This window comes from Camarhynchus parvulus, chromosome 4, assembly GCF_901933205.1.
Source record: "Camarhynchus parvulus chromosome 4, STF_HiC, whole genome shotgun sequence".
NCBI classification, from domain to species: domain Eukaryota; kingdom Metazoa; phylum Chordata; class Aves; order Passeriformes; family Thraupidae; genus Camarhynchus; species Camarhynchus parvulus.
In genome coordinates this window covers 2,070,399-2,097,946 of record NC_044574.1, presented here as the reverse complement: position 1 = coordinate 2,097,946, position 27,548 = coordinate 2,070,399, and the positions used below count along the sequence as shown (strand labels likewise).

General features: G+C 43.2%; 1 protein-coding gene across 1 annotated transcript in view; it reads right to left on the bottom strand.

Moving 5' to 3' along the window:
- Positions 1-27,548, bottom strand: part of ZNF638 (zinc finger protein 638) — an 80,596-nt gene that overhangs the window by 5,716 nt on the left and 47,332 nt on the right. Inside the window, 9 exon segments of the mRNA XM_030947393.1 lie at positions 237-1,461; positions 3,005-3,054; positions 5,907-6,032; positions 10,444-10,584; positions 12,593-12,634; positions 20,687-20,821; positions 23,254-23,294; positions 23,449-23,634; positions 27,203-27,268. Coding sequence (XP_030803253.1) covers positions 237-1,461; positions 3,005-3,054; positions 5,907-6,032; positions 10,444-10,584; positions 12,593-12,634; positions 20,687-20,821; positions 23,254-23,294; positions 23,449-23,634; positions 27,203-27,268 — 2,012 coding nt within the window.

Genomic DNA, 27,548 nt, shown 5'->3' with positions numbered 1-27,548 from the left:
CAGAGGACACGGGGTTTATTCCCACTTGCAGCTGCTCCAAGGAATTCAGTTTGGGTTCACTTCCAAAACAACTTCCATAGGATTTTCCAACCAGTTCCACCCTCGTGGTGCAGCTGAGAGGGACAGGTTGCCCAGAAGCTCCCCTGGTGGCCCTGGGATTTATGGAAAAGGGATGATCCCAGAAACCCAGAGTGGGAGAAGCCCAGGGAACACCTGGGCACTCCTGCCCTCCTCACCTGATTCCCGCTGGGATTTTCCTTCGTGCCAGACGTCCCGCTCTCTCCCTGCTGGCTCTGCTTTGGACTCGCCCGAGATTCCAGCTGGGAATCCTTTTCCTGCTGGACTGAGCTCTTCCCGCCGTCTCCCTGTGCGTCCACTCCGGAATTTCCATTCCCTTTCCATTGGCAGCTCCCAGCTCCTGGCTGAGCCGCGGTTTTGGGTGGGATTTTCTTCTCCAGCCCCGCCTTGGGGGGGATTTTCTGCTCTCCAGGTCTTCCCAGGGAAGGCTCGGTGATCCTGACGGGAATTCTCTGCTTCAGGATGTCCGGGACGGACACCACTGCCTTCAGAAGGGTTTTCTCGATGCAAGATTCCTTCAGGGATGCAGCGGGATTTACCGGAGCTGCCACGCGGTTTTCTTCAGATTTTGCAGCTCCCGTCCCTTTGTTTTGTGGGATTTTAACCGAACTTCCCCCATGCATCTCACCAACAGCATTCCCAGAGTTTTCCCCACCCTTGGATGATGTTTTTCCCGGTGTTTTCTCCGGTTCTGTCCCAGCCTTGGATGACGTTTTTCCCGGATTTTCCCCGATTTGCAGCACGGATTCCTCCGCCGTCGCCTCTCTCTCTGCTCCGGCCACATCCAATTTTTTCCCTGGAGCATCCAGAGTTTTCGGCACAGTTTTCCTCTCCGTGGACGTTTCACGGCTGCTTTTCCCCGCCTCGGGAACGCGAGTTTTTTCCGGAGCAGCCGGCTCCGTGCTGGGCTGGGTGACACCGGGTGACACCGCGGGAGCCTCCTCCGAGCTCGGGGACATTCCAGGCACGGCTCCTGGCGTTCCTCCGGCCACTGGGACGGCCTTGCTGGATGATTCCAGAGCTTCCACGGCGGGAGCAGAGGGCTCCTCATCCTCCTTTGGGATTTCCAGCTCCGGCTCATCCTGAGATTTTTCCATCCCCGCTCCGGAAAGCGGCGCCGGTTTCTCCTCCGACCTCTCTCCTGGTGATTTGCTGCCAGCAGGATCCACGGGAATTCCAGGATCCAACCCCTCCACGTCCATCCCCGCGGGTGATTCCCTCGCTGCTCCTCCTGCCTGCGACTCGGGGATCTCCAGTTGTCCCGCTGGAATCTCCTCTGGGACATTTGGGGTGGGAATTTGGCCTTTCCTGGCCTCTCCCGATGGATTCCCAGCTGGTTTTTGCACCGTTCCTGTTCCCTCTGGGATTTTTTTCAAGCCAGAGCTAAAAGCATTTAAAAGAAACAAAAAATCAAACCGTGGGGGGAGAATTCCAGAAGTCTCAGAAAGCTCCGGATGCCACCGGTGAGAGTTTTCCTGGAGCATGAGGAAATAGGATTGGGAATTCTGTGGGAAAAGGCGACAACTTGAGGTGAATAATTCACATTTTGGAGACCTCAAGTCTTAGAAAATTTCCATCCCACAGAGGGAAAATCGGGAATATCCCACCAAAAGGAAGCTCCTGGATAAGGGAATTAGAGGAGCTTTGCTCTGTCTGTAGTTCCCAATCCTGAGAGAGCAGGCTTGGATTCGGGATTGGATTTGGGATCAGGTTTTGGTTTGGGTTTAAAATCCCTGTTTTCCATGGAGAATCCCCTGGAATAACACAGCCCAAGGTGCCACAGGATGGAGCTTTCCAGGGGATTTCAGAGACTCTTCCCTGACGGAAAGAATCCCACAGGATAAGTTCAGGAATTGTTGCAATGTCTGTGCCTGGAGCACCCATTCCAGCAGAATTCCAGCAGGGAATTTCTGCTCCAAAACCCGGAAAAATCAGGATTGTCCAGGAGAGTGGGATTTGGGATCCCCCCCAAAGGGATTTTCCCATCAATTCAACATTTCCGGCTGCGCTCAGTTTGTTTTCTACTGGGATTCATGGAAAACGCCTGGGATTAAATGGAAAACTCCGCCCTGGATTCATGGAAAATGTGACCTGGGAAAAGCAGAGCCCAGGAGTTGAGTTTAATTAATTAAAGCTTCAGATAAATAATTAATCATTAACAATTAAAATAATAATTCTGGTATTTTCTACTCCCTATGAAATGATATAAAATAATTATGAGGAAAATGTGTGGAGCGGGGAAAAATGTCAATTTTCCAACTTTTCAGGAGCTGGGATTCATGGAAAAGTCACTTTTAAATTTAATTTTAATTCTACATTTAAATTTTAATTCCACCTGTCTGGAATCATGAAGCGGCTCTGAGGAAGAAATTCTCATTAATTTGGGAATTAATGCTCCCAAAATTCAGCACTTTCATGGAATGACAGGGAAAGAAACGAGATCTGGGAATACAGAACTTTTCCATAACAGAATTCCTTAAATTTGAGGATGATCCTCACACAATTTGGGGGTTTTAACGACAAAATTCTTACAGAAATCCGAGATGGAATCACAGAAAAAAAGGGATTGAAGCCACATCTAACAAAAATTCCTAAAAATTTCTGGGAATTCAGCAGTTGGGAAAAGGCATTCCAGAGGCAGGGATAGAGGGAAGAGCTGCAGGATGGAATAAAAGCAACAAGAGGAGCCAAGACCTGAGCAGGGGGAAAAAACCAAGGAAAAACTCCACAGAAATTGGGATTTCACACCATTTTCCCATGATTTTTTTAAATGAATCCCAAATATTTTGGCTCTGGAGGACATGGACTGGGAAGGAGGAGCAGCAGGACACGGCTGGAGGGAGGCTCAGCGATCCCTAATCGTGGATAAACATTCCAAGAGGGAAAAGAAACGGATAAAATTCCCAAAAATCCTCGCAGGCTGTACCTTCCTTTGCTCCCGTCCTCTCTCTTCACTTCCTTTTTCCCGGTTTCAGCCTGGAAAACAAAAATCCCCAATCCCTGAGGAAAAATACCATCCATGAGGGAAGAAATCCCAAATCCTGAGGGAAAAATTCCATCTTTGAAGAAAATCTCAGCCTTGAGGGGAAAATCCCAAACCCTGAGGGGAAAAATCCCAATTCTGAGGGAAAAAATCCCAAGTCTGAGGAAAATATCCCAGGCCTGAGGAAAATATCTCAACCCTGAGGGAAAAATCACAATCCTGAGGGAAATCCTATCTTTAAAAAAAAAAATCGCAAACTCTGAGGGAAAAATCCCAATTCTGAGGGAAAAATCCCAATTCTGAAGGAAAAATCCCAACCCTGAGGGAAAAAAATCCCAATTCTGAGGGAAAAAATCCCAATTGTGAGGCAAAAATCAGGCTCTGAGGGAGAAAATCCCAACCCTGAGAGAAAATCCTGGCCCTGAGGGAAATCCCATCCTTGAGGGAAAAAATCCCAAATCCTGAGGGAAAACGTCCCAAACCCTAAGGGAAAATTCTAACCCTGAGAGGGAAATCCCAATCATGAGGGAAAATTCCAATCCTGAGGGGAAAATTCCAGCCCTGAGGGAAAAAAATTGTGACTGTGAGGGAAATCCCATCCTTGAGGGAAAAAATCCCAAACCCTGGGGGAAAAATCCCAACCCTGAGGGAAAAACCCAAATCCTGAGGGGGAAATTCCAATCCTGAGGGGAAAATCCCAATCCTGAGGGAAAAATTCCATCCTTGAAGAAAATCCCAACCTTGAGGGGAAAATCCCAAACCCTGAGGGGAAAAATCCCAATTCTGAGGCAAGAACTCCAACTCTGAGAGAAAAATCCCAAACCTGACCAGGAAAATCCCAATCCTGAAGGGCAAAATCCCAACCTGAGGGGGAAATCTCAATCCCGAGGGAAAAATCACTGATCCTGAGGAAAAAATACCATCCTTGAGGGAAAAACCCCCAAACTTTGAGGGAAAAATCCCAACCCTGAGGCCAAAATCAGGCTCTGAGGGAGAAAATCCCAACCCTGAGAGAAAATCCTGTCCCTGAGGGAAATCCCATCCTTGAGGGAAAAAATCCCAAATCCTGAGGGAAAACGTCCCAAACCCTAAGGGAAAATTCTAACCCTGAGAGGGAAATCCCAATCATGAGGGAAAAATCCAATCTTGAGGGGGAAATTCCAGCCCTGAGGGGAAAATTCAATCCTGAGGGAAAAATTCCATCCTTGAAGAAAATCCCAACCTTTAGGGGAAAATCCCAAACCTGACCAGGAAAATCCCAAAACCTGACCAGGAAAATCCCAATCCTGAGAGGGAAATCTCAATCCTGAAGAAAAAATACCATCCTTGAAAGAAAAATGCCAAACCCTGAGGGAAATCCCAGCCCTGAGGAAAATATCCCAACCATGAGGGAAAAATCCCAATCCTGAGGGAAATCCCATTCTTGAGGGAAAAAATCCCAAACCCTGAGGGGAAAATCACGATCCTGAGGGAAATCCCATCCTTGACAGAAAAAATGCCAAACTCTGAGGGAAAAATCTCTACACTGAGGGTAAAATCCCAATCCTGAGGGAAAAAATCCCAACCCTGAGGGAAAAATCCCAAACCCTGAGTGAAAAATCCAAATCCTGAGGGAAAAATACCATCCTTGAGGGAAAAAACCCCCAAACTCTGAGGGGAAAATCACAATCCTGAAGCAAGATCAGGCTCTGAGGGAGAAAATCCCAACCCTGAGAGAAAATCCTGGCCCTGAGGGAAATCCCATCCTTGAGGGAAAAAATCCCAAATCCTGAGGGAAAACGTCCCAAACTCTAAGGGAAAATTCTAACCCTGAGGGGGAAATTCCAATCATGAGGGAAAATTCCAATCCTGAGGGGAAAATTCCAGCCCTGAGGGGAAAATCCCAATCCTGAGGGGGAAATTCCAACCCTGAGGGAAAATTCCAATCCTGAGGGAAAAATTCCATCCTTGAAGAAAATCCCAACCTTTAGGGGAAAATCCCAAACCTGACCAGGAAAATCCCAAAACCTGACCAGGAAAATCCCAATCCTGAGGGGAAAATCCCAACCCTGAGGGAAAAAATACCATCCTTGAAAGAAAAAATGCCAAACCCTGAGGGAAATCCCAGCCCTGAGGAAAATATCCCAACCATGAGGGAAAAATCCCAATCCTGAGGGGGAAATCCCATTCTTGAGGGAAAAAATCCCAAACCCTGAGGGGAAAATCACGATCCTGAGGGAAATCCCATCCTTGACAGAAAAATGCCAAACTCTGAGGGAAAAATCTCTACACTGAGGGTAAAATCACGATCCTGAGGAAAAAATACCATCCTTGAGGGAAAAATCCCAAACCCTGAGTGAAGAATCCAAATCCTGAGGGAAAAATACCATCCTTGAGGGAAAAAAACCCCAAACTCTGAGGGGAAAATCACAATCCTGAAGCAAGATCAGGCTCTGAGGGAGAAAATCCCAACCCTGAGAGAAAATCCTGGCCCTGAGGGAAATCCCATCCTTGAGGGAAAAAATCCCAAATCCTGAGGGAAAACGTCCCAAACCCTAAGGGAAAATTCTAACCCTGAGGGGGAAATCTCAATCATGAGGGAAAAAAATCTGACTGTGAGGGAAATCCCATTCTTGAGGGAAAAAATCTCAAACCCTGAGGGAAAAATCCAATCCTGAGGGGGAAATCCCAATCATGAGGGAAAAATCCCAAATCCTGAGGGGGAAATCCCAAGCCTGAGGGAAAAATCCCAAACCCTGAGGGTAAAATCCCAAACCCTGAAGGAAATCCCATCCCGCAGCTCTTTGCGGGAAGGTTCTCGCATTCCCAAAAAACACCCGGATGGTGGAAAATCTGGAATTTTTACCTCGGGAATGTCTCCGTGGGAGGACAAGGAGCAGGTGAGCGTGTGTTCTCCTATGGAATAAGGATACTGCTGCAGGAAGCTGTGCATGGAGCGCGCGGATTTGGGGCTGTCCAGGTGCAGGATGGCCTGAGGGGAAAAACTCCTGGTAATTCCTTAATTTATGGATAAAATTAAAATTCTTAAACCTGCTGGAATGCCTCGCTGCTTCCCCGCCGCTTCCCAGGCATGAAAAGGGTTAAAAGTCACCTTAAAAAGTCCCAGTTTGGGTCCTAAAGGTGGAACTAACTTGGGTTTTCTGGGATTTAAAAGGTGTTTTTCTTGGATTTGGCGATTTTCAAAATATTTTCTGGGTTTTTGAGGGATTTTTCTTGGGTTTTTTGGGATTTAAAAAATGCTTCCTCGGATTTTTTAGGATTTAAAAAACATTTTCAATGGATTTTGGGATTTAAAGGGCATTTACTTTGGATTTTAAAGAATATTTCCATGGGTCTTTTTTGATTTTGCGACTTTAAAAAGAATTGCTTGGTTTTTCTGGGATTTAAAGGATATTTTCCTTGTTTTTCATGGGATTTAAAAACATTTTCCTCAGGTTTTTTTTTTCTTATTTAAAGACCATTTCCTTGGTTTTTTTGGGAATGAAAACCTAGAGAATCCCACAAAAACCTCAGCAATTCTGTCATTCCCATTCTTTCCAATTCCCAAAAACTCCCAAACCCCTCACCCCCAAGTCTCCAAAATTCCCCCAAAAAATCCCCCCAAAATCCACCAAAAACTCCTCAAAAATTAAAAAAATCCCCCAAATCCACCAATAACTCCCCAAAAATTTTTAAAAAATCCCACAAAATTAAAAAAACCCAAAAATTTTAAAAAATCCCCAAAAATTCGCAAGAAATCCCCCCAAAATAAACAAAAATTAGAAAAAAATCTGCCAACATTTCCACAAAAATCCCTTAAAATTAAAAAATAATTCTGAAATAATCCCCTGAAATTCCAAAACAAATTCCCAAATAAAATCCACCAAAAATCCCCCAAAAATTCCAAAGGAAAAGGGCAAAGGGAGGAAAGGGCAGAAAAGGAGGGAAAAAGAAAAAGAAGGAAATGAGAAAAAGGGGAAAAATGGAAGGGGAAAAGTGGGAAAAAGGGAATAAAGTGGGAAAGAGGAAAAAGGGGCAAAAAGGGGAAAAATGGAAAGGATGGGGAAAGGAAGGGGGAAAAGGAAAAAATAGGATTAAGGAGAAAAATCCACCAAAAATTAAAAAAAATCCTCAAAAATCCCCAAAATTCTCAATAAATTAAAGGAAAAACAACAAAAAATGTCCCAGAAATCTCCAAAAATTCTGGAAAATTCCCCAAAAATTCCTCAAAAATCCTCAAAACCATTTCCCCCCATTTTTCCCCTCCAAGCCCTGGTTTACACACCAGTTCCAATTCCTGAAATCCCCCTGCCAAAAATCCCCAGGAAATTCCCCAAAAAAAATCACAAGAAATTCAAAAAAATCCATGAAAAATTAAAAAAAAAATCCCCCAACATTTCCATAAAAATCCCTCCAAAATTAAAAAATAATTCTGAAATAATCCCCTTAAATTGCCAAATAAATGCATCAAAAATCCACCAAAAAGATCCCAAAAAAATCCCCAAAAATCCCAAGGGAAAAGAGCAAAGGGAGGAAAGGGCAGAAAAGGGGAAAAGGGAAAGAAGGAAGGGGAAAAGAAGGAAATGGGGAAAAGGGGAAAAAGGGAAGGAGAAAAGGGACAAAAAGGGGAAAAATGGAAAGGAAGGGGGAAAAGGAGAAAATGAGAATAAGGAGAAAAATAAAAAAAAATGCTCCAAAATCCCCAAGAAATTTCCCCAAAAATCCCAATAAATTAAAACTAAACCAAACAAAAAATGTCTCAAAAATTCCCCCCAAATCACCAAAAATTCTGGAAAACTTCCCCAAAAAAACCCCATTTCCCCCCATTCCCCCTGCTTTACCCGCTGCCGGTTGCTGAGCACGGTGCAGTGCTCCACCTTGCCAAGCACAACCCGGCACAGTCCAGCTCCAATTCCTGGAACCCCTTTGCCAAAAATCCCCCAAAATCCCCCAAAATCCCTAAAAAAACCCATTTCCCCCCATTTTTCCCCATTTCCCCCTGCTTTACCCGCTGTCGGTTGCTGAGCACGGTGCAGCGCTCCACCTTGCCAAGCACAACCTGGCACAGTCCAGCTCCAACTACCCGATCCCCTCTGCCAAAAATCCCCCAAATCCCCCAAAATTTCCCAAAAAACCCCAATTTTCCCCCATTTTTTTCTCTTCAAATCCTGCTTTACCCGCTGCTGGTTGCTGAGCACGGTGCAGCGCTCCACCTTGCCAAGCACAACCTGGCACAGTCCACCTCCAATACCTGGAACCCCTCTGCCAAAAATCCCCCAAAATCCCCCAAAATGCCCCAAAAAACCCCAAACAATCCCCATTTTCCCCCCATTTTTCCCCCTGCAAGCCCTGATTTCCCCAGTTCCTGAGGCCGTACCCGCTGTCAGTTGCTGAGCACCGTGCAGTGCTCCACCTTGCCAAGCACAACCCGGTACAGTCCAGCTCCAATTCCTGGAACCCCTTTGCCAAAAATCCCCCAAAATGCCCCAAAAATCCCCAAAAAAACCCCATTTCCCCCCATTTGCCCCCTCCAATCCCTGCTTTACCCGCTGCCGGTTGCTGAGCACCGTGCAGCGCTCCCCCTTGCCAAGCACAACCCGGCACAGTCCAGCTTCAATTCCTGCAACCCCTCTGCCAAAAATCCCCCAAAAACCCCAAAATTTCCCAAAAAACCCCAATTTTCCCCAATTTCCCCTCATTTCCCCCCTGCTTTACCCGCTGCCGGTTGCTGAGCACGGTGCAGCGCTCCACCTTGCCAAGCACAACCCGGCACACACCAGCTCCAGCTCCCCGAACCCCTCTGCCAAAAATCCCCCCAAAAACCCCAAAATGCCCCAAAAAACCCCAAACAATCCCCATTTTCCCCCATTTTTCCCCCTGCAAGCCCTGATTTCCCCAGTTCCTGAGGGCGTACTCAGTGTCGGTTGCTGAGCACGGTGCAGCGCTCCACCTTGCCAAGCACAACCTGCCACAGTCCAGCTCCAATTCCTGGAACCCCTCTGCCAAAGATCCCCCAAAATCCCCAAAATACCCCAAAAACCCCCAATTTTCCCCCATTTTTTCTCTTCAAATCCTGCTTTACCCACTGTCGGTTGCTGAGCACAGTGCAGTGCTCCACCTTGCGGAAGCGCAGCCCCAATTCCTGAAACCCCTCTGCCAAAAATCCCCCAAAAAACCCCAAAAGTCCCCAAAAAACCCCATTTCCCCCCATTTTCCCTCTCCAATCCCTGCTTTACCCGCTGTCGGTTGCTGAGCACAGCACAGTGCTCCACCTTGCCAAGCACAACCCGGCACAGTCCAGCTTCAATTCCTGTTGCCAAAAAATCCCCCAAAATGCCCCAAAAATCCCCAAAAAAACCCCATTTCCCCCCATTTTCCCCTGCTTTAGCCGCTGGCGGTTGCTGAGCACGGCACAGTGCTCCACCTTGCCAAGCACAACCTGGCACAGTCCAGCTCCAATTCCTGGAACCCCTTTGCCAAAGATCCCCCAAAATTTCCCAAAATCCCCCATTTTCCCCCATTTTTCCCCCTGCAAGCCCTGATTTCCCCAGTTCCTGAGGGCGTACCCGCTGTCAGTTACTGAGCACGGCGCAGTGCTCCACCTTGCCAAGCACAACCCGGCACAGTCCAGCTCCAACTACCCGATCCCCTCTGCCAAAAATCCCCCAAATCCCCCAAAATTTCCCAAAAAACCCCAATTTTCCCCCATTTTTTTCTCTTCAAATCCTGCTTTACCCGCTGTCGGTTACTGAGCACGGTGCAGCGCTCCACCTTGCCAAGCACAACCTGGCACAGTCCAGCTCCAGCTCCCCGAACCCCTCTGCCAAAAATCCCCCCAAAAACCCCAAAATTTCCCAAAAAACCCCAATTTTCCCCAATTTCCCCTCATTTCCCCCCCTGCTTTACCCGCTGCCGGTTACTGAGCACGGTGCAGCGCTCCGCCTTGCCAAGCACAACCTGGCACAGTCCAGCTCCAATACCTGAAACCCCTCTGCCAAAAATCCCCCAAAAAACTCCAAAAATCCCCAAAAAAACCCCATTTCCCCCCATTTTCCCCCTCCAATCCCTGCTTTACCCGCTGCCGGTTACTGAGCACGGCACAGTGCTCCACCTTGCCAAGCACAACCTGCCACAGTCCACCTCCAATTCCTGGAACCCCTCTGCCAAAAAATCCCCCAAAATGCCCCAAAATTTCCCAAAAAAACCCCATTTCCCCCCATATTTCCCCTCCAAGCCCTGCTTTACCCACTGTCGGTTACTGAGCACAGCGCAGCACTCCACCTTGCCAAGCACAACCTGCCACAGTCCACCTCCAATTCCTGGAACCCCTCTGCCAAAAATCCCCCCAAAAACCCCCAAAAACCCCAAAAAACCCCAATTGTCCCAAATTCCCCCTGCTTTACCCGCTGCCGGTTGCTGAGCACGGCGTAGTGCTCCACCTTGCGGAAGCGCAGCCCCGCGCACACCAGCTCCAGCTCCCGGTAGCCGTCGGGCGGGAGGTTCCCCAGGTGCACCAGGTGAGAGCGCAGAGAGGCAGCGTCGGCCTGTGGGGGAGAGGTGGAGGGGTTAGTGGGGAAAAAGGGGAAAAAAGGGGGAAAAGGGGAAAAAAAGGGGGAAAAAAGGGGAAAAGGGGAAAAAAGGGGAAAAAAGGGGGAAAAGAAGAGGGGGAAAGGGGAAAAAAGGGGAAAAAGAAGGGGAAAAAAAAGGGGAAAAAGGGGAAAAAAAAGGGGGAAAAGAAGGGGAAAAAGAACGGGAAAAAGAAGGGGAAAATGAAGGGAAAAAAAGGGGAAAGAAGGAGAAAAAAAGGGGAAGGGAAAAAAGGGGAAAAAGGGGAAAAAAAGGAAAAAAAGGGGAAAAAAAAAAGGAAAAAAAAAAAAGGGAAGAAAAGGAAAAAGGGGAAAAAAGAAAAAAAAGGGGAAAAGAAAAAAGGGGAAAAGAAGGGAAAAGAAGGGGAGAGAAAAAGGAAAAAAAAGGGGAAAAAAAAAGGGAAAAAAGAAGGAAAAAGGGGGGGAAAGAGGAGAAAAGGGGGGGAAGGGGGAAAAAGGGGGAAAAAGGGAGAAAAAGTGAATAGAAAGGGAAGAAAAGGGAAAAAAAGGGGAAAAAAGGGGGGAAGTGAAAAGAAAGGGAAGAGAAAAGGGGGAAAAAGGGAGAAAAGTGAAAAGAAAGGGAAGAAAAAAGGGGAAAAGAGGAAAGGGAAAAAAGGGGGAAAAGGGGGAAAAAAGGGGGAAAAAGGGAAAAGAAAAGGAAGAAAAAGGAAAAGAAAGGGAAGAAAAAAGGGAAGAAAGGGGAAAATGGGGAAAAGGGGAAGAAAAAGGGGAAAAAAGGAAAAAAAGGGGGAAAGGGGGGGAAAAGTGAAGAGAAAGGGAAGAAAAAAGAAAGGGAAGACAAAAGGGAAAATGGGGGAAGAAAAAGGGGAAAAGGGAAAAAAGGGAAAAAGGAAGAAAAGGGAAAAAGGGGAAAAAAGGGGGGAAAAGGGGGAAGGAGGAAAAGAGGAAAAAAGGGGAAAAAGTGAAAAGAAAGGGAAGAAAAAAGGCAAAAAAAGGGAAGAAAAAAGTGAAGAAAAAAGGGGAAAAGGGGGAGAAAAGGAAAAAAAGGGAGGAAAGGGAAAAAAAGGGGAAAAAGGGAAAGAAAGGCAAAAGGGAAGGAGGAAAAAAGGGGGAATGGGGGAAAGGGAGAAAAGGAGAAAATGGAACAAAGGGGGAAAAGGGGGAAAAAGAAGGGGAAAAAGGGGGAAAGAGGGAAAAGAAAGGGAAGAAAAAGGGAAAAAAAGGAAGAAAGGGGAAAAGGGGGAAAAGGGGAAGAAAAGGGAAAATGGGAATAAAGGGGCAAAAAGGGAAGAAAGAAAGGGGAAAGAACAGGGAAAGGGGAAAAGTGAAATAATGGGAAAAAGGAAGGGGAAAGTTTGGGGGGAAAGGGAATAAAAGGGGAAATGAGGGAAAATTTGGGATAATGGGGAGAAAAAAATTTGGGATAAAGAGGAGAGAAAATTTGGGATAAGGAGGAGGAATATTTGGGATAATGAGGAAAAATAAATTCGGTTGGGATAAGAAAGAAGGGGGAAAAATGGGGTAAAGGGAAGGGAGAAAAAATTTGATGATGAGGGGAAAATTTGGGAGAAAAAAATTTGGGGAGTAATGAGGAGAAAAAATTTGGGATAATGAGGAAAATAAATTGGGATAATGGGGAGAAAAAATTTGGGATAACGAGGAGAAAATTTTGGGATAATGAGGAGGGAAAAATTGGGATAATGGGGAGAAAAAAGTTGGGATAATGAGTAGAAAAAAATTGGGGAAATGAGGAAAATAAATTGGGATAATGAGGAGGAAAATTTGGGATAATGAGAAAAACAAATTGGGATAATGGGGAGAAAAAATTTGGGATAATGAAGAGAAAAAAAATTAGGATAAAGAGGAGAAAAATTTGGGATAAAGAGGAGGAAAAAATTGGGATAAAGAGGAGGGAAAATTTGGGATAATGAGGAGAAAATTTGGGATAATGAGGAAAATAAATTGGGATAATGAGGAGAAATATTTGGGATAATGGGGAACTCACCTTGGGATCAGACTCCTTGATGAGAGAGATGAAAATCGCTTCCTTTAGGGGAAAAAAGGGATTGGAGTTTAATTAATAACAATTGATAACTGATTAATAATTAATCATCATTAAAGTGTTCATTATGGAAAAAAATAAAAAATTCCCGGGGGAAAAATCCCTCCTTTTAAACACCAGGAAGTGCTAAAAAATCTATTTAAATTCTATTTAAATTCTATTTAAATTCTATTTAAATTTTATTTAAATTCTATTTAAATCCTAAAATTTTGCAAGAAAAGGAAAAAAGGGAATTTTTTCCCCAGAGTTTTCCCCACACTTCCCAAATTCTCACAAATCTTCACATTCCCACAATCCCCATCCCCACAATCCCCCACTTCTTACAATCCCCAAATCCCCCCAATCCCAAATCCCCCACATCCTCTCAATCCCAAATCCTCCCAATCCCATAATCCCCCCAATCCCCCAATCCCATAATCCACCCAATTCCCAAATCCCCCCAATCCCCAAATCCCCCAATCCCAATATCAATCCCAAACCCAAATCCCCAATCCAAACCCCAACCCCACAAACCCCATCCCACCCCAATCCCCAATCCCAACCCCATCCCAATCCCCCAATCCCATCAATCCCAATCCCACCCATCCCCAATCCCAACCCCCCAATCCCAATCCCAAACCCAATCCCAAATCCCCCAATCCCAATCCCCCAATCCCACCCCCATCCCCATCCCATCCACCCCATCCCACCCACAACCCCAACCATCCCCCCAACCCAAAACCATCCCCCAATCCCAAATCCAAAATCCAACCCCCAACCCACCCCAACCCCCAATCCCCAACCCAACCCCACCCCCCCATCAACCCAATCCAAACCCCAACCCCACCCAACCCCACCCATCCCCCTCCCCCCCCCCCCCCTCCCTCCCCACCCCCCACCCTCCACCAATCCCAACCATCCAACCCCCCCCATCCCACCCCCCTCAACCCCCCCACCCCCACCCAACCCAAATCCCCAAAACCCAACTCCACCCAAAACCCCCAATCCCAACCCCATCCCCCCCCAACCCCCCTCCCATCCCCCAATCCCAAACCCAAATCCCCCAATCAACCCAAATCCCCCCCAAACCACCACTCCAAAAACCCCCACCCAAACCCAAAATCCCACCCATCCCCCAATCCCCCATCCAAACCCAAAATCCCATCCCCAAATCCAACCCCCCAAACCCCACCCCCCATCCATCTCAAAACCAAAATCCCCCAAAAAACCCATCAAACCCCAAAATCCCCAAAAATCCCAAATCCCCTCCAACCCCCCCAAAAATCCCCCCCCACCCAAATCCAATCCCCCAAAAAAATCCCCAACTCCCAAAACCCCCACTCCAAACCCAACCCCAACCCAAAACAAATCCCAAATCCCAAAATCCCCCCATCCCAAAAACACCCAAACCCCAAAACCCCAAAATCCAAAAATCCCCATCCCCAAACCCAAAAATCCCCAAAATCCCCAAATCCAAAAATTCCCAAACCCCAAAAAAAATCCCCCAAAATCCCAAACCCCAAAAATCCCAAAAAATCCCCAAATCCCCCAAAAATCCCCCAAAAATCCCCAAAACCCCAAAAATCCCCAATCCCCCAAAATTCCCAAAAATCCCACCCCAAAAAATCCCAAAAATCCCCCAAAATCCCTAAACCCCCAACGTCCCTCAAAATCCCAAAATCCCGCCCAGCTGGCGGAAGCCCCCCAAAACCCATGAACGCGGCAAATCCTAAAATCCACATACCCCCAAACGCGCCACAATCCCCAAAAACCCCAAAATCCCAAAAATCCCCAAAAATCCAAAAATCCCCAAAATCCCCAAAAATCCCCAAAAATCCCCCAAAAAATCCCCCCAAACATCCCAAAATCCTCAAAAAATCCCCAAAATCCCCCAAAACGGTCCCAAAAATCCTAAAAATCCGCCCCAAATTAAAAATCCCCAAACGGTCCCAAAATCCCCAAAAAATCCCCCAAACAGTCCTAAAAATCCCCCCAAAATCCCCCGAACCTCCCAAAAATCCTCCCAAAAATCCCCCAAAGTCCCAAAATCTCCCAAAAATCCCCAAAAATTCCCAAAAATCCTCCAAAAAATTCCCCCCCCAAAAATCCTAAAAATCCCCCAAACAGTCCTAAAAAAATCCCCCCAAATGTCCCAAAATCCTCCCAAAAAATCCCCCCAAACGGTCTCAAAAATTCTCAAAAAAAACCTCCCCCAAAAATCCCCCAAATGGTCCTAAAAATCCTCAAAAAATTCCCCCAAACGGTCCCAAAAATCCTCCCAAAAATCCTCCAAAAATTCCCCCAAACAGTCCTAAAAAATCTTCCCAAAAACCCCTAAAATGTCCCAAAAATCCCCAAAAAATCCCCCAAAAGTCCCCAAAATCCCCCAAAAATCCCAAAAATCCCCCAAACAGTCCCAAAATTCCCAAAAATCCTCCCAAAATCCCCCCCACAACATTCCTAAAAAATCCCCAAAAATTCCCCCAAAAGTCCCAAAATCCCCCCAAAAATCCTAAAAAATCCCCAAAATCCCCCAAAATCCTAAAAATCCCCCCAACAGTCCCCAAAAATCCCCAAAAAATCACCCCAAAATCCCCAAAAATCCCCCAAAAATCCCAAAAATCCCCCAAAAATCCCCAAAAATCCCCAAAAATCCCAAAACGTCCCAAAAATCTCCAAAAATTCCCCCAAAATGTCCCAAAATCCTCCCAAAAATCCCCCAAAAAGTCCCAAAAATCCCCAAAATCCCAAAATCCCCAAAATCCTCAAAATCCCCCCAAAATCCTAAAATCCTCAAAAAATCCCCCCAAAATCCCCAATCCCCCAAACCCCAAAAATCCCCAAACTCCCCAAATCCCAAAAATCCCCCAAAGTTCCTAAAAATCCTCAAAAAATCCCCAAAATCCAAAAATCCCCCAAAATCCCAAAATCCCCAAAATCCTCCCAAAATCCCCCAAAACACTCCCAAAAATCCTCAAAAAATTCCCCAAAAGTCCCAAAATCCCCCAAATCCCCAAAAATCCCCAAAATCCCCAAAAATCCTCAAAAATCCCCAAAAATTCCCCCAAAATCCCCAAAAATCCCCCCAAAAGTCCTACAAATCCCCAAAAAAATCCCCCAAAATCCCAAAATCCCCCAAAAATTCTCCCAAAAATCCCCACAAAAAATCCCCAAAATCCTAAAAAATCCCCCAAAAATTCCCAAAAAATTCCCCAAAAATCCCCCCCCAAAACTCCCAAAAATCCCCAAAAAAATCCCCCAAAAAATCCCCAAAATCCTCCCCAAAAATCCCCAAAAAATCCCCAAAAAGTCCCAAAAATCTCAAAAATCCCCCCAAAATCCCCAAAAAATCCCCAAAAAGTCCTAAAATCCCCCCAAAAATTCCCAAAAAGTCCCAAAAATCCCCCAAAACACAAAATCCCCCAAAACTCTCCCAAAAATCCTAAAAAATCCCCCCCAAAATCCCCCAAAAATCCCCCAAACAAAAAATCCCCAAAAACCCCAAAATCCCCCAAAAAATCCCAAAAATCCCAAAAAATCCTCCCAAAATCCCCCAAAAATCCTAAAATGCTCCCAAAATCCCCCAAAAACCCCCCAAAAATTCCCCCAAACGTCCCAAAAATCCCCAAAAAATCCCCAAAAATCCCTAAAATTTCCCAAAACCTCCCCAAATCCTAAAAAATCCCCCAAAATGTTCCTAAAAATCCTCCCCAAAAATCCCCCCAAAATCCTAAAAATCCACCCAAACAGTCCCAAAAATCCTCCAAAATTCCCCCAAAACGTCCTAAAAACTCCTCCCAAAAATCCCCACAAATAGTCCCAAAAATCCTCCCAAAATTCCACCCAAACAGTCCCAAAAATCCCCCCCAAAAATCCTAAAAATCCCCAAAAAATCCCAAAAATCCCAAACAGTCCTAAAAATCCCCCAAAAAATCCTCCCAAAATCCTAAAAAATCCCCCCAAACGGTCCCAAAAATCCTCAAAAAAATTCCCCCAAAATCCTAAAAAATCCTCCCAAAATGTCCCAAAAATCCTCCAAAAATTCCCCCGCAAATAGTCCTAAAATCCTCCCAAAAAATCCCCAAGCAGTCCTACAAATCCTCAAAAAAATCCCCCTAAAATCCTAACAAATCCCCCCAAACGGTCCCAAAAATCCTCCAAAAAATCCCCCAAATCCTAAAAAATCCCCTCAAACAGACCCAAAAATTCCCCCTAAAAATTCCCCCCAAATAGTCCCAAAAATCCCCCAAAAAGCCCCCCAAATCCTACAAAATCCCCCCAAACCGTCCCAAAAATCCTCCAAAAATCCCCTCCAAAATCCTAAAAAATCCTCCCAAACGTTCCTAAAAATCCTCCAAAAAATCCTCCCCAAAATCCACGAAAAATTAAAAAAAGTTCCCCAAAAATCCGCCCAGAATCCTAAAAAATCCCCCCAAACAGTCCCAAAAAAATCCCACAATTAAAAAGATCCCGCAATTAAAAAAAATACCAAAAGTTTTTTCAAATATCCCCAAAATCATAAAAAAATATCCCCAAAATCATAAAAAAATCCCCAAATAATTCTGTAAAATAGCCTCAAAAAGTTCTTGAAAACATCCCTAAAAACCTCGCAGAAATGAAGAAAAAATCCCTAAAAATTTCTTAAAAATATCCCCAAAATTCCTCCCAAAAATCCTAAAAAATCCCTAAAACTTTCTTAAAATATCCCCAAAAATTCCTTAAAAAATCCCCCCAAAATTCTTTAAAATATCCCCAAAAAATCCTAAAAAAATCCCCAAAAAATTCATTAAAATATCCCAAAAATTCCCCAAAAATCCTAAAAAATCCCCAAAAAATTCTTTAAAATATCCCCAAAAATTCTTAAAAACATCCTTAAAAACCTCCCAGAAATGAAGAAAAAATCCCTAAAAATTTCATTAAAATATCCCCCAAAATCCCTAAAAAAATCCCCAAAATTCCTTTAAAATATCCCCAAAAATTCCTTAAAAAATCCCAAAAAATTCTTAAAAATATCCCCAAAAAGTTCTTAAAAACATTCCTAAAAACCTCCCAGAAATTAAGAAAAAATCCCTAAAAATTTCATTAAAATATCCCCAAAATTCCCCAAAAATCCCTAAAAAAATCCGTAAAAATTCTTTAAAATATCCTCAAAAAGTTCTTAAAAACATCCCTAAAAATTTCTTAAAAATATCCCCAAAATTTCCCAAAAATTCCTAAAAAATCCCTAAAAATTTCTTAAAATATCCCCAAAAATTCCTTAAAAAATTCCCCCAAAATTCTTTAAAATATCCCCAAAAATTCCTAAAAATTCCCTAAAAATTTCATTAAAATATCCCAAAAATTCCCCAAAAAATCCTAAAAAATCCCCCAAAAATTCTTTAAAATATCCCCAAAAAGTTCTTAAAAACATCCTTAAAAATCTTTTAAAAATTCAGAAAAAAAAATCCTAAAATTCTTTACAATATCCCCAAAAAATCCTAAAAAATTCCCCCAAAAATTCATTAAAATATCCCCAAAATTCCCCAAAAATCCCTAAAAAATCTCCAAAAAATTCTTTAAAATATCCCCAAAAAGTTCTTAAAAACATCCCTAAAAACCTCCCAAAAATCCCTAAAAAAGTCCCTAAAAATCTCATTAAAATATCCCCAAAATTCCTTAAAAAATCCCCCAAAAATTCTTTAAAATATCCCCAAAAATTCCTAAAAAAATCCCTAAAAATTTCATTAAAATATCCCCAAAAATCCCTAAAAAAGTCCCTAAAAATCTCATTAAAATATCCTCAAAATTCCTTAAAAAATCCCCCAAAAATTCTTTAAAATATCCTCAAACATTCCTAAAAAATTCCCTAAAAATTTCTTTAAACATCCCCAAAATTCCTAAAAAAATCCCCAAAATCCTTTAAAATATCCCCAAAAATTCCTTAAAAAATCCCCAAAAAATTCTTTAAAATATCCCCAAAAAGTTCTTAAAAACATCCTTAAAAATCTTTTAAAAATTCAGAAAAAATCCCTAAAAATTCTTTACAATATCCCCAAAAAATCCTAAAAAAATCCCCAAAAAATTCATTAAAATATCCCCAAAATTCCCCAAAAATCCCTAAAAAATCCCCAAAAAATTCTTTAAAATATCCCCAAAAAGTTCTTAAAAACATCCCTAAAAACCTCCCAGAAATCCCTAAAAAAGTCCCTAAAAATCTCATTAAAATATCCCCAAAATTCCTTAAAAAATCCCCCAAAAATTCTTTAAAATATCCTCAAACATTCCTAAAAAATCCCTAAAAATTTCTTTAAAATAACCCCAAAATCCCTAAAAAATCCTAAAAAATCCCCCCAAAATTCTTTAAAATATCCCCAAAAAGTTCCTAAAAACATCCCTAAAAACCTCCCAAAAATTAAGAAAAAAATCCCGAAAAATTTCATTAAAATATCCCCAAAATTCCTCAAAAATTCCTAAAAAAATCCCCCAAAAATTCTTCAAAATATCCTCAAAAAGTTCTTAAAAACATCCCTAAAAATTTCTTAAAAATATCCCCAAAATTCCCAAAAAATTCCTAAAAAATCCCCAAAAATCCTTTAAAATATCCCCAAAATTCCTTAAAAAATCCCCCCAAAATTCTTTAAAATATCCCCAAAAAATCCTAAAAAATTCCCCCAAAAATTCATTAAAATATCCCAAAAATTCCCCAAAATCCCTAAAAAATCCCCAAAAAATTCTTTAAAATATCCCCAAAAAGTTCTTAAAAACATCCCTAAAAATCTCCTAAAAATCAAGAAAAAATCCCTAAAAATTTCATTAAAATATCCCCAAAATTCCCCAAAAATCCCTAAAAAAATCCCTAAAAATTCTTTAAAATGTCCCCAAAAAGTTCTTAAAAACATCCCTAAAAATCTACTAAAAATCAAGAAAAAATCCCTAAAAATTTCTTAAAATATCCCCAAAATCCCCCAAAAATTCTTCAAAATATCCCCAAAATTCCCTAAAAACCCCTAAAAAAACCACCCAAAAATTCTTTAAAATATCCCAAAAAGTTCCTAAAAAAATCCCTACAAATTTCTTAAAACATCCCCAAAATTCCTAAAAAAATCCCCAAAAATCCTTTAAAATATCCCCAAAAATTCCTTAAAAAATCCCCAAAAAATTCTTTAAAATATCCCCAAAAAGTTCTTAAAAACATCCCTAAAAATCTTTTAAAAATTCAGAAAAAATCCCTAAAAATTCTTTACAATATCCCCAAAAAATCCTAAAAAAATCCCCAAAAATTCATTAAAATATCCCCAAAATTCCCCAAAAATCCCTAAAAAATCCCCCAAAAATTCTTTAAAATATCCCCAAAAAGTTCCTAAAAACATCCCTAAAAATCTCCCAGAAATGAAGAAAAAAATCCCTAAAAATTTCATTAAAATATCCCCAAAAATCCTTAAAAAAATCCCCCAAAAATCCCTAAAAATTTCATTAAAATATCCTCAAAATTCCCCAAAAAATTCCCCCCAAAATTCTTTAAAATATCCCCAAAAATTCCTAAAAAATTCCCTAAAAATTTCATTAAAATATCCCAAAAATTCCCCAAAAAAATCCTAAAAAAATCCCCAAAAAATTCTTAAAAACATCCCTAAAAACCTCCCAGAAATGAAGAAAAAATCTCTAAAAATTTCTTAAAAATATCCCCAAAAAATCCTAAAAAAATCCCCAAAAAATTCTTCAAAATATCCCCAAAATTCCTTAAAAACCCCTAAAAAAACCCCCCCAAAATTCTTTAAAATATCCCAAAAAGTTCCTAAAAAAATCCCTACAAATTTCTTAAAACATCCCCAAAATTCCTAAAAAATTCCCCCAAAAATCCTTTAAAATATCCCCAAAAATTCCTTAAAAAATCCCCCCAAAAAATCTTAAAAATATCCCCCAAAAATTCTTAAAAACATCCCTAAAAATCTTTTAAAAATTCAGAAAAAAACCCTAAAAATTTCTTAAAAATATCCCCAAAATTCCCCAAAAACCCCAAACAAACCCCAAACAAACCCCAAAACCCCAAAGGAGCCCCAGAGCGCTGCGGGGCCGTACCTGTTTGTGGGAGGAGAGGACGAGCAGGTCCCGCAGGCCCCCGAAGGGCTCGGCCAGGCTGCAGAGCTCGGCCGGAGAGGAGCCCCCGGGCGGCAGGTTGGACAGCAGCAGCACGCAGCTCTGCTCGGGGGCATCCTGTAGGGACATGCAATTCCTGATCCTAATGCTGATCCTAAACCTGATCCTGATCCTGATCCCGATCCCAATCCTGATCCCAAACCTAATCCTGATCCTGATCCCAATCCCCATCCCAATCCCGGCAGGTTGGACAGCAGCAGCACGCAGCTCTGCTCGGGGGCATCCTGTAGGGACATGGAATTCCTGATCCTAATCCTGATCCCGATCCTGATCCTAAACCTGATCCCAATCCCAATCCTCATCCCAATCCTGATCCCAATCCTGATCCCAAACCTAATCCTGATCCTGATCCCCATCCCAATCCCAATCCCGGCAGGTTGGACAGCAGCAGCACGCAGCTCTGCTCGGGGTTGTCATTCTCCTGTAGGGACATGGAATTCCTGATCCTAATCCTGATCCCGATCCTAAACCTGATCCCGATCCCAATCCTGATCCCAATCCCAATCCCAATCCCAATCCCGGCAGGTTGGACAGCAGCAGCACGCAGCTCTGCTCGGAGGCATCGTCCTGTAGGAACATGGAATTCCTGATCCTAAACCTGATCCTAATCCTGATCCTAAACCTGATCCCAATCCCAATCCCGGCAGGTTGGACAGCAGCAGCACGCAGCTCTGCTCGGGGTCATGGGCATCGTCCTGTGGGGACATGGAATTCCTGATCCTAATGCTGATCCTAAACCTGATCCTGATCCCGATCCCAATCCCAATCCCAATCCCAATCCCGGCAGGTTGGACAGCAGCAGCACGCAGCTCTGCTCGGGGTCATGGGCATCGTCCTGTGGGGACATGGAATTCCTGATCCTAATGCTGATCCTAAACCTGATCCTGATCCCGATCCCAATCCCAATCCCAATCCCGGCAGGTTGGACAGCAGCAGCACGCAGCTCTGCTCGGGGTTGTCATCCTCCTGTAGGAACATGGAATTCCTGATCCTAATCCTGATCCTAATCCTGATCCCACAGCTCCTGTTCCCATCCCCATCCCAATCCCGGCAGGTTGGACAGCAGCAGCACGCAGCTCTGCTCGGGGGCATGGGCGTCCTGTGGGGTCAGGGAATTGCTGATCCTAATGCTGATCCTGATCCCAATCCCAATCCTAATCCTGATCCTGATCCCAAACCTAAACCTGATCCCAATCCCAATCCCAATCCCGGCAGGTTGGACAGCAGCAGCACGCAGCTCTGCTCGGGGGCATTGTCCTGTGGGGTCAGGGAATTGCTGATCCTAATCCCGATCCCAATCCTGATCCTGATCCTGATCCTGATCCCAATCCCAATCCTGATCCCAATCCCAATCCTGATCCCAATCCCAATCCCCATCCCGATCCCGGCAGGTTGGACAGCAGCAGCACGCAGCTCTGCTCGGGGTCATTGTTGTCATCCTGTGGGGTCAGGGAATTCCTGATCCCAATCCCACAGCTCCTGTTCCCATCCCAATCCCAATCCCAATTCCAGAGCTCCTGTTCCCATCCCAAAGGGAATTCCAATCCTGTTCCTATCCTAAAGGGAATCCCAATCCCAATCCCAATCCCAATCCTGATGCCAGAGCTCGCTGTTCCCATCCCAAAGGGAATTCTAATCCTAATCCCAATCCCGATCCCAGAACTTGCTGTTCCCACTGTTCCCATCCCAAAGGGAATTCTAACCCCAATCCCAATCCTGGAGCTCCCAATCCCAATCCCAAAGGGAATTTTAATCCTGTTCCTATCCCACAGGGAATCCCAATCCCAATCCTCATCCCAATCCCAGAGCTCCCTGTTCCCATCCCAAAGGGAATCCTGATCCCAATCCCAATCCCAGAGCTCCCATTCCCATCCCAAAGGGAATCCCAATCCCAATCCCGATCCCGATCCCAGAGCTCGCTGTTCCCGCTTTCCCCAGGTCCCCAACTCCTCCCAAGTCTTCCATCCCTCCCGTCCCATCCCCCCCGTCCCCCGGTTCCCCCCCAACCCAGACTCAAGGGAATCCCATCCCAATCATCCCAATCAATCCAATCAAAGATTCCATAAAGGGAATCAAAATAAGTTAAAAAAGTCCAATCCAACCCCAATCCGATCCCAATCCCAATCCCAGGCTCTCTGTCCTCCCAGGGAATCTAATCCCAATCCCAATCCCAATCAATACAGGCCTCAAAGGGAATTCTATCCATATTCTTAATTTAAATTTTCCGATCCCAGAGCTCCCATTCCCATCCCCACGGGAGGTTTTGGGGTTTGGGATTGGGGTGGGACGGGCCCAAGGCGGAAGGGGTTGGAGGTTGGGATCGCTGGCAATCCTTGGCAAGCAGGGCAATCCCCAATTCCCCAAATTCCCAAACTCCCCACAATCCCCTCCAGCTCCACATTTCCCCCATTCTCCCGAACCCCCACAATCCCCAAATCCCCCAAATCCCCAAATCCCCAAAATCCCCCAAATCCCCAAACCCCGCCGACCTTCCTGCCGGGATCGGCGCCTTCCTCGCTCACCGCAGGCTCTGCAAAGGGGCAGAAGGAGCAGCTCAATCCCACACAATTCCCTTTGATCCCTTTTCACCCCAAGGATTTTTCCCCCATTATTTCCACCCCCCAAACCCCACAGAAAGCCCGGAACCCCCCAAACGCAGAATTCCCGGAATTGCCCGGAATTACCCGGCCCCGCCTCTGCGGCTGTCCCGGCCTCCTCTGCTCCCTCGGGCTCTGCGGAGCTTTTGGCAATTTGGGCAATTTGGGCAATTTGGGGAATTTGGGGAATTTGGGGATCGTTGGGATCGGAGGATTCCGGAATTTCCAGCGCGGCCGAGGCCGCAGCCCCGGAATCTTGCCCGGCCTCTTTTCCTGCGGGGAGCAAACGGCAGCAGCTCCACATCTGCACAGGTTATTTCCCTTTTGCACCATTTCCCCAGGATTTTCCCCCATTTTCTCAAGTTTTTTTCTATTTTCTTTTCCCATTTTCCCAAGATTTTTTCCCCATTTCCTCCCATTTTTCCCCCAAGATATTTTCCCTGTTTCTCAAATTTTTCCCTTTTTTCCCCCATTTCCCCCCAGTCTTCTCAAATGTTTTCCCATTTTCTTTCCCCATTTTTGGAGTTCCCTTCCCCAGACTTTAATTTCCCATTTCCCTGAGATTTTTTTGCCATTTTCCCATTTTTTTTCACCATTCTCTACAGTTTTTTCCATTTTTCCCCATTTTCCCAAGATTTTTTTTCCATTTTCTTCTCCCATTTTCCCAAATTTCACTTTCTCATTTTCCCCAATTTTTTCCCCATTTCCTCCCATTTTCCCCCCAGGATTTTTCCCCATTTTCCCCATTTTCCGAGTCTCATGGCCCAGACTTTGGTTTCCCATTTCCCTGAGATTTTTTCCATTTTTTCCCATTTTTTCAAGTTTTTTTTTCCCATTTTCTTCTCCCATTTTCCCAAATGTCACTTTCTCATTTTCCCAAAATTCTTTCCCCATTTCCTCCCATTTTTTCCCAGGATTTTCCCCATTTTCCTCCCATCTTCTCAAGGCTTTTTCCATTTTCTTCTCCCATTTTCCCAAATTTCACTTTCCCATTTCCCCAATTTTTTCCCCATTTCCTCCCATTTTCCCCCAATTTTTTCCCAATTTTTCCAATTTTTTCCCATTTTCCCCATTTCCCCAAGGGTTTTTTTTCCATTTTCTTTTCCCATTTTCCCAAATTTCACTTTCTCATTTTCCCAAAATTTTTTCCCCATTTCCTCTCGTTTTTCCCCCAAGATTTTTCCCCATTTTTCCCAATTTTTTCCATTTTTTCCCCATTTTCCCAAATTTCACTTTCCCATTTTCCCCAATTTTTCCCCATTTTCTCAAGGTTTTTTTCCATTTTCTTTCCCCATTTTTCCAATTTTTTTTTTCCATTTTTCCCCATTTTCCCAAGATTTTTTTTCCATTTTCTTCTCCCATTTTCCCAAATTTCACTTTCTCGTTTTCCCAATTTTTTCCCCATTTCCTCCCATTTTCCCCCCAGGATTTTTCCCCATTTTCCCCCCATTTTCTGAGTCTCATGGCCCAGACTTTGGTTTCCCATTTCCCTGAGATTTTTTCCATTTTTTCCCATTTTTTCAAGTTTTTTTTTCCCATTTTCTTCTCCCATTTTCCCAAATGTCACTTTCTCATTTTCCCAAAATTCTTTCCCCATTTCCTCCCATTTTTTCCCAGGATTTTCCCCATTTTCCCCCCATCTTCTCAAGGCTTTTTTCCCATTTTCTTCTCCCATTTTCCCAAATTTCACTTTCTTATTTTCCCCAATTTTTTCCCCATTTCCTCTCGTTTTCCCCCAACTTTCTCCCCATTTTTCCAATTTTTTTTCCATTTTTTCCCCATTTTCCCGAATTTCACTTTCCCATTTTCCCCAATTTTTCCCCATTTTCTCAAGGTTTTTCCTCCATTTTCTTCTCCCATTTTCCCAAATTTCACTTTCTCATTTCCCAATTTTTTCCCATTTTCTTTCCCCATTTTTCCAATTTTTTTTTTCCATTTTTCCCCATTTTCCCAAGATTTTTTTTCCATTTTCTTCTCCCATTTTCCCAAATTTCACTTTCTCATTTTCCCCAAATTTTTCCCCATTTCCTCCCATTTTCCCCCCAGGATTTTTCCCCATTTTCCCCATTTTCCGAGTCTCATGGCCCAGACTTTGGTTTCCCATTTCCCTGAGATTTTTCCATTTTTCCCCATTTTTCCAAGTTTTTTTTTCCCATTTTCTTCTCCCATTTTCCCAAATGTCACTTTCTCATTTTCCCAAAATTCTTTCCCCATTTCCTCCCATTTTTTCCCAGGATTTTCCCCATTTTCCTCCCATCTTCTCAAGGCTTTTTCCATTTTCTTTTCCCATTTTCCCAAATTTCACTTTCTTATTTTCCCCAATTTTTTCCCCATTTCCTCTCGTTTTCCCCCAATTTTCTCCCCATTTTTCCAATTTTTTTTCCATTTTTTCCCCATTTTCCCAAATTTCACTTTCCCATTTTCCCCAGTTTTTCCCCAGGTTTTTTCCTCCATTTTCTTTTCCCATTTTCCCAAATTTCACTTTCTCATTTCCCCAATTTTTCCCCACATTTTTCCCCCATTTTTTTCCATTTTCTTTCCCCATTTTTCCAAATTTTTTTTCCATTTTTCCCCATTTTCCCAAGATCTTTTTGCCATTTTCTTCTCCCATTTTCCCAAATTTCACTTTCTTATTTTCCCCAATTTTTTCCCCATTTCCTCTCGTTTTCCCCCAATTTTCTCCCCATTTTTCCAATTTTTTTTCCTTTTTTTTCCCCATTTTCCCAAATTTCACTTTCCCATTTTCCCCAATTTTTCCCCATTTTCCCAAGGTTTTTTTCCATTTTCTTTTCCCATTTTCCCAAATTTCCCATTCTCATTTTCCCAATTTTTTCCCATTTCCCCCCCAATTTTTCCAATTTTTTTTCCATTTTTCCCCATTTTCCCAAAGTTTTTTTCCATTTTCTTTTCCCATTTTCCCAAATTTCACTTTCTCATTTCCCCAATTTTTCCCCACATTTTTCCCCAATTTTTTCCCATTTTCTTTCTCCATTTTTCCAATTTTTTTTCCATTTTTCCCCATTTTCCCAAGATTTTTTTTCCATTTTCTTCTCCCATTTTCCCAAATGTCACTTTCTCATTTTCCCAAAATTCCTTCCCCATTTCCTCCCATTTTTTCCCAGGATTTTCCCCATTTTCCTCCCATCTTCTCAAGGCTTTTTCCATTTTCTTTTCCCATTTTCCCAAATTTCACTTTCCCATTTCCCCAATTTTTACCCCATTTCCTCCCATTTTCCCCCAATTTTTTCCCAATTTTTCCAATTTTTTCCATTTTTCCCCATTTCCCCAAGGCTTTTTTCCCATTTTCTTTTCCCATTTTCCCAAATTTCACTTTCTTATTTTCCCCAATTTTTTCCCCATTTCCTCTCGTTTTCCCCCAATTTTCTCCCCATTTTCCCAATTTTTTTCCCATTTTCCCCCAATTTTTCCAATTTTTTTTCAATTTTTCCTCATTTTCTCAATTTTTTTTCTCCATTTTCTTTTCCCATTTTCCCAAATTTTTTCCCCATTTCCTCCCATTTTCCCCCAATTTTTTCCCCATTTTCCCAATTTTTTCCCCAAGATTTTTTCCTCCATTTTCTTTTCCCATTTTCCCAAATTTCACTTTCTCATTTTCCCAAAATTTTTCCCCATTTCCTCCCATTTTTCCCCAATTTTTTCCCACTTTCCCCCCAATTTTTCCAATTTTTTTCCCATTTTTCCCCATTTTCCCCAGTTTTTTTTTCCATTTTCTTTTCCCATTTTCCCAAATTTCACTTTCTCATTTTCCCCCAAGATTTTTCCCCATTTTTTCCCATTTCCCAAAGGATTTTTTCCCATTTTTCCCCAATTTTCCCCTCACCTCCCACATTCGAAGTTTTCTTCACTTTCTTCTCTCCCCCTGCTTTCTTCACTTTTTCTTTTTTCCCTACAAAAAAAAAAATCCCAAAAATCCCAAAATTCCCAATTCCCATCAGCGACTCCTTCCCAGGGCAACAAATTCCCAAAAATTCCCCAAAAATTCCCCAAAAATTCCCCAAAAATTCCTGGGATAGGAGCAAAAAAAAAAAAGGAATTTGGGGGGGAAAAATCCGGATTTTTTTAGGGTAAAAATCCCAAAATTTAAATAAAATCCAGAGGAATTTGGGGGGAAAAAAGGAGATTTTTGGTGAAAAAATTGGATTTTTTGGGGTATAACAAACCCAAAA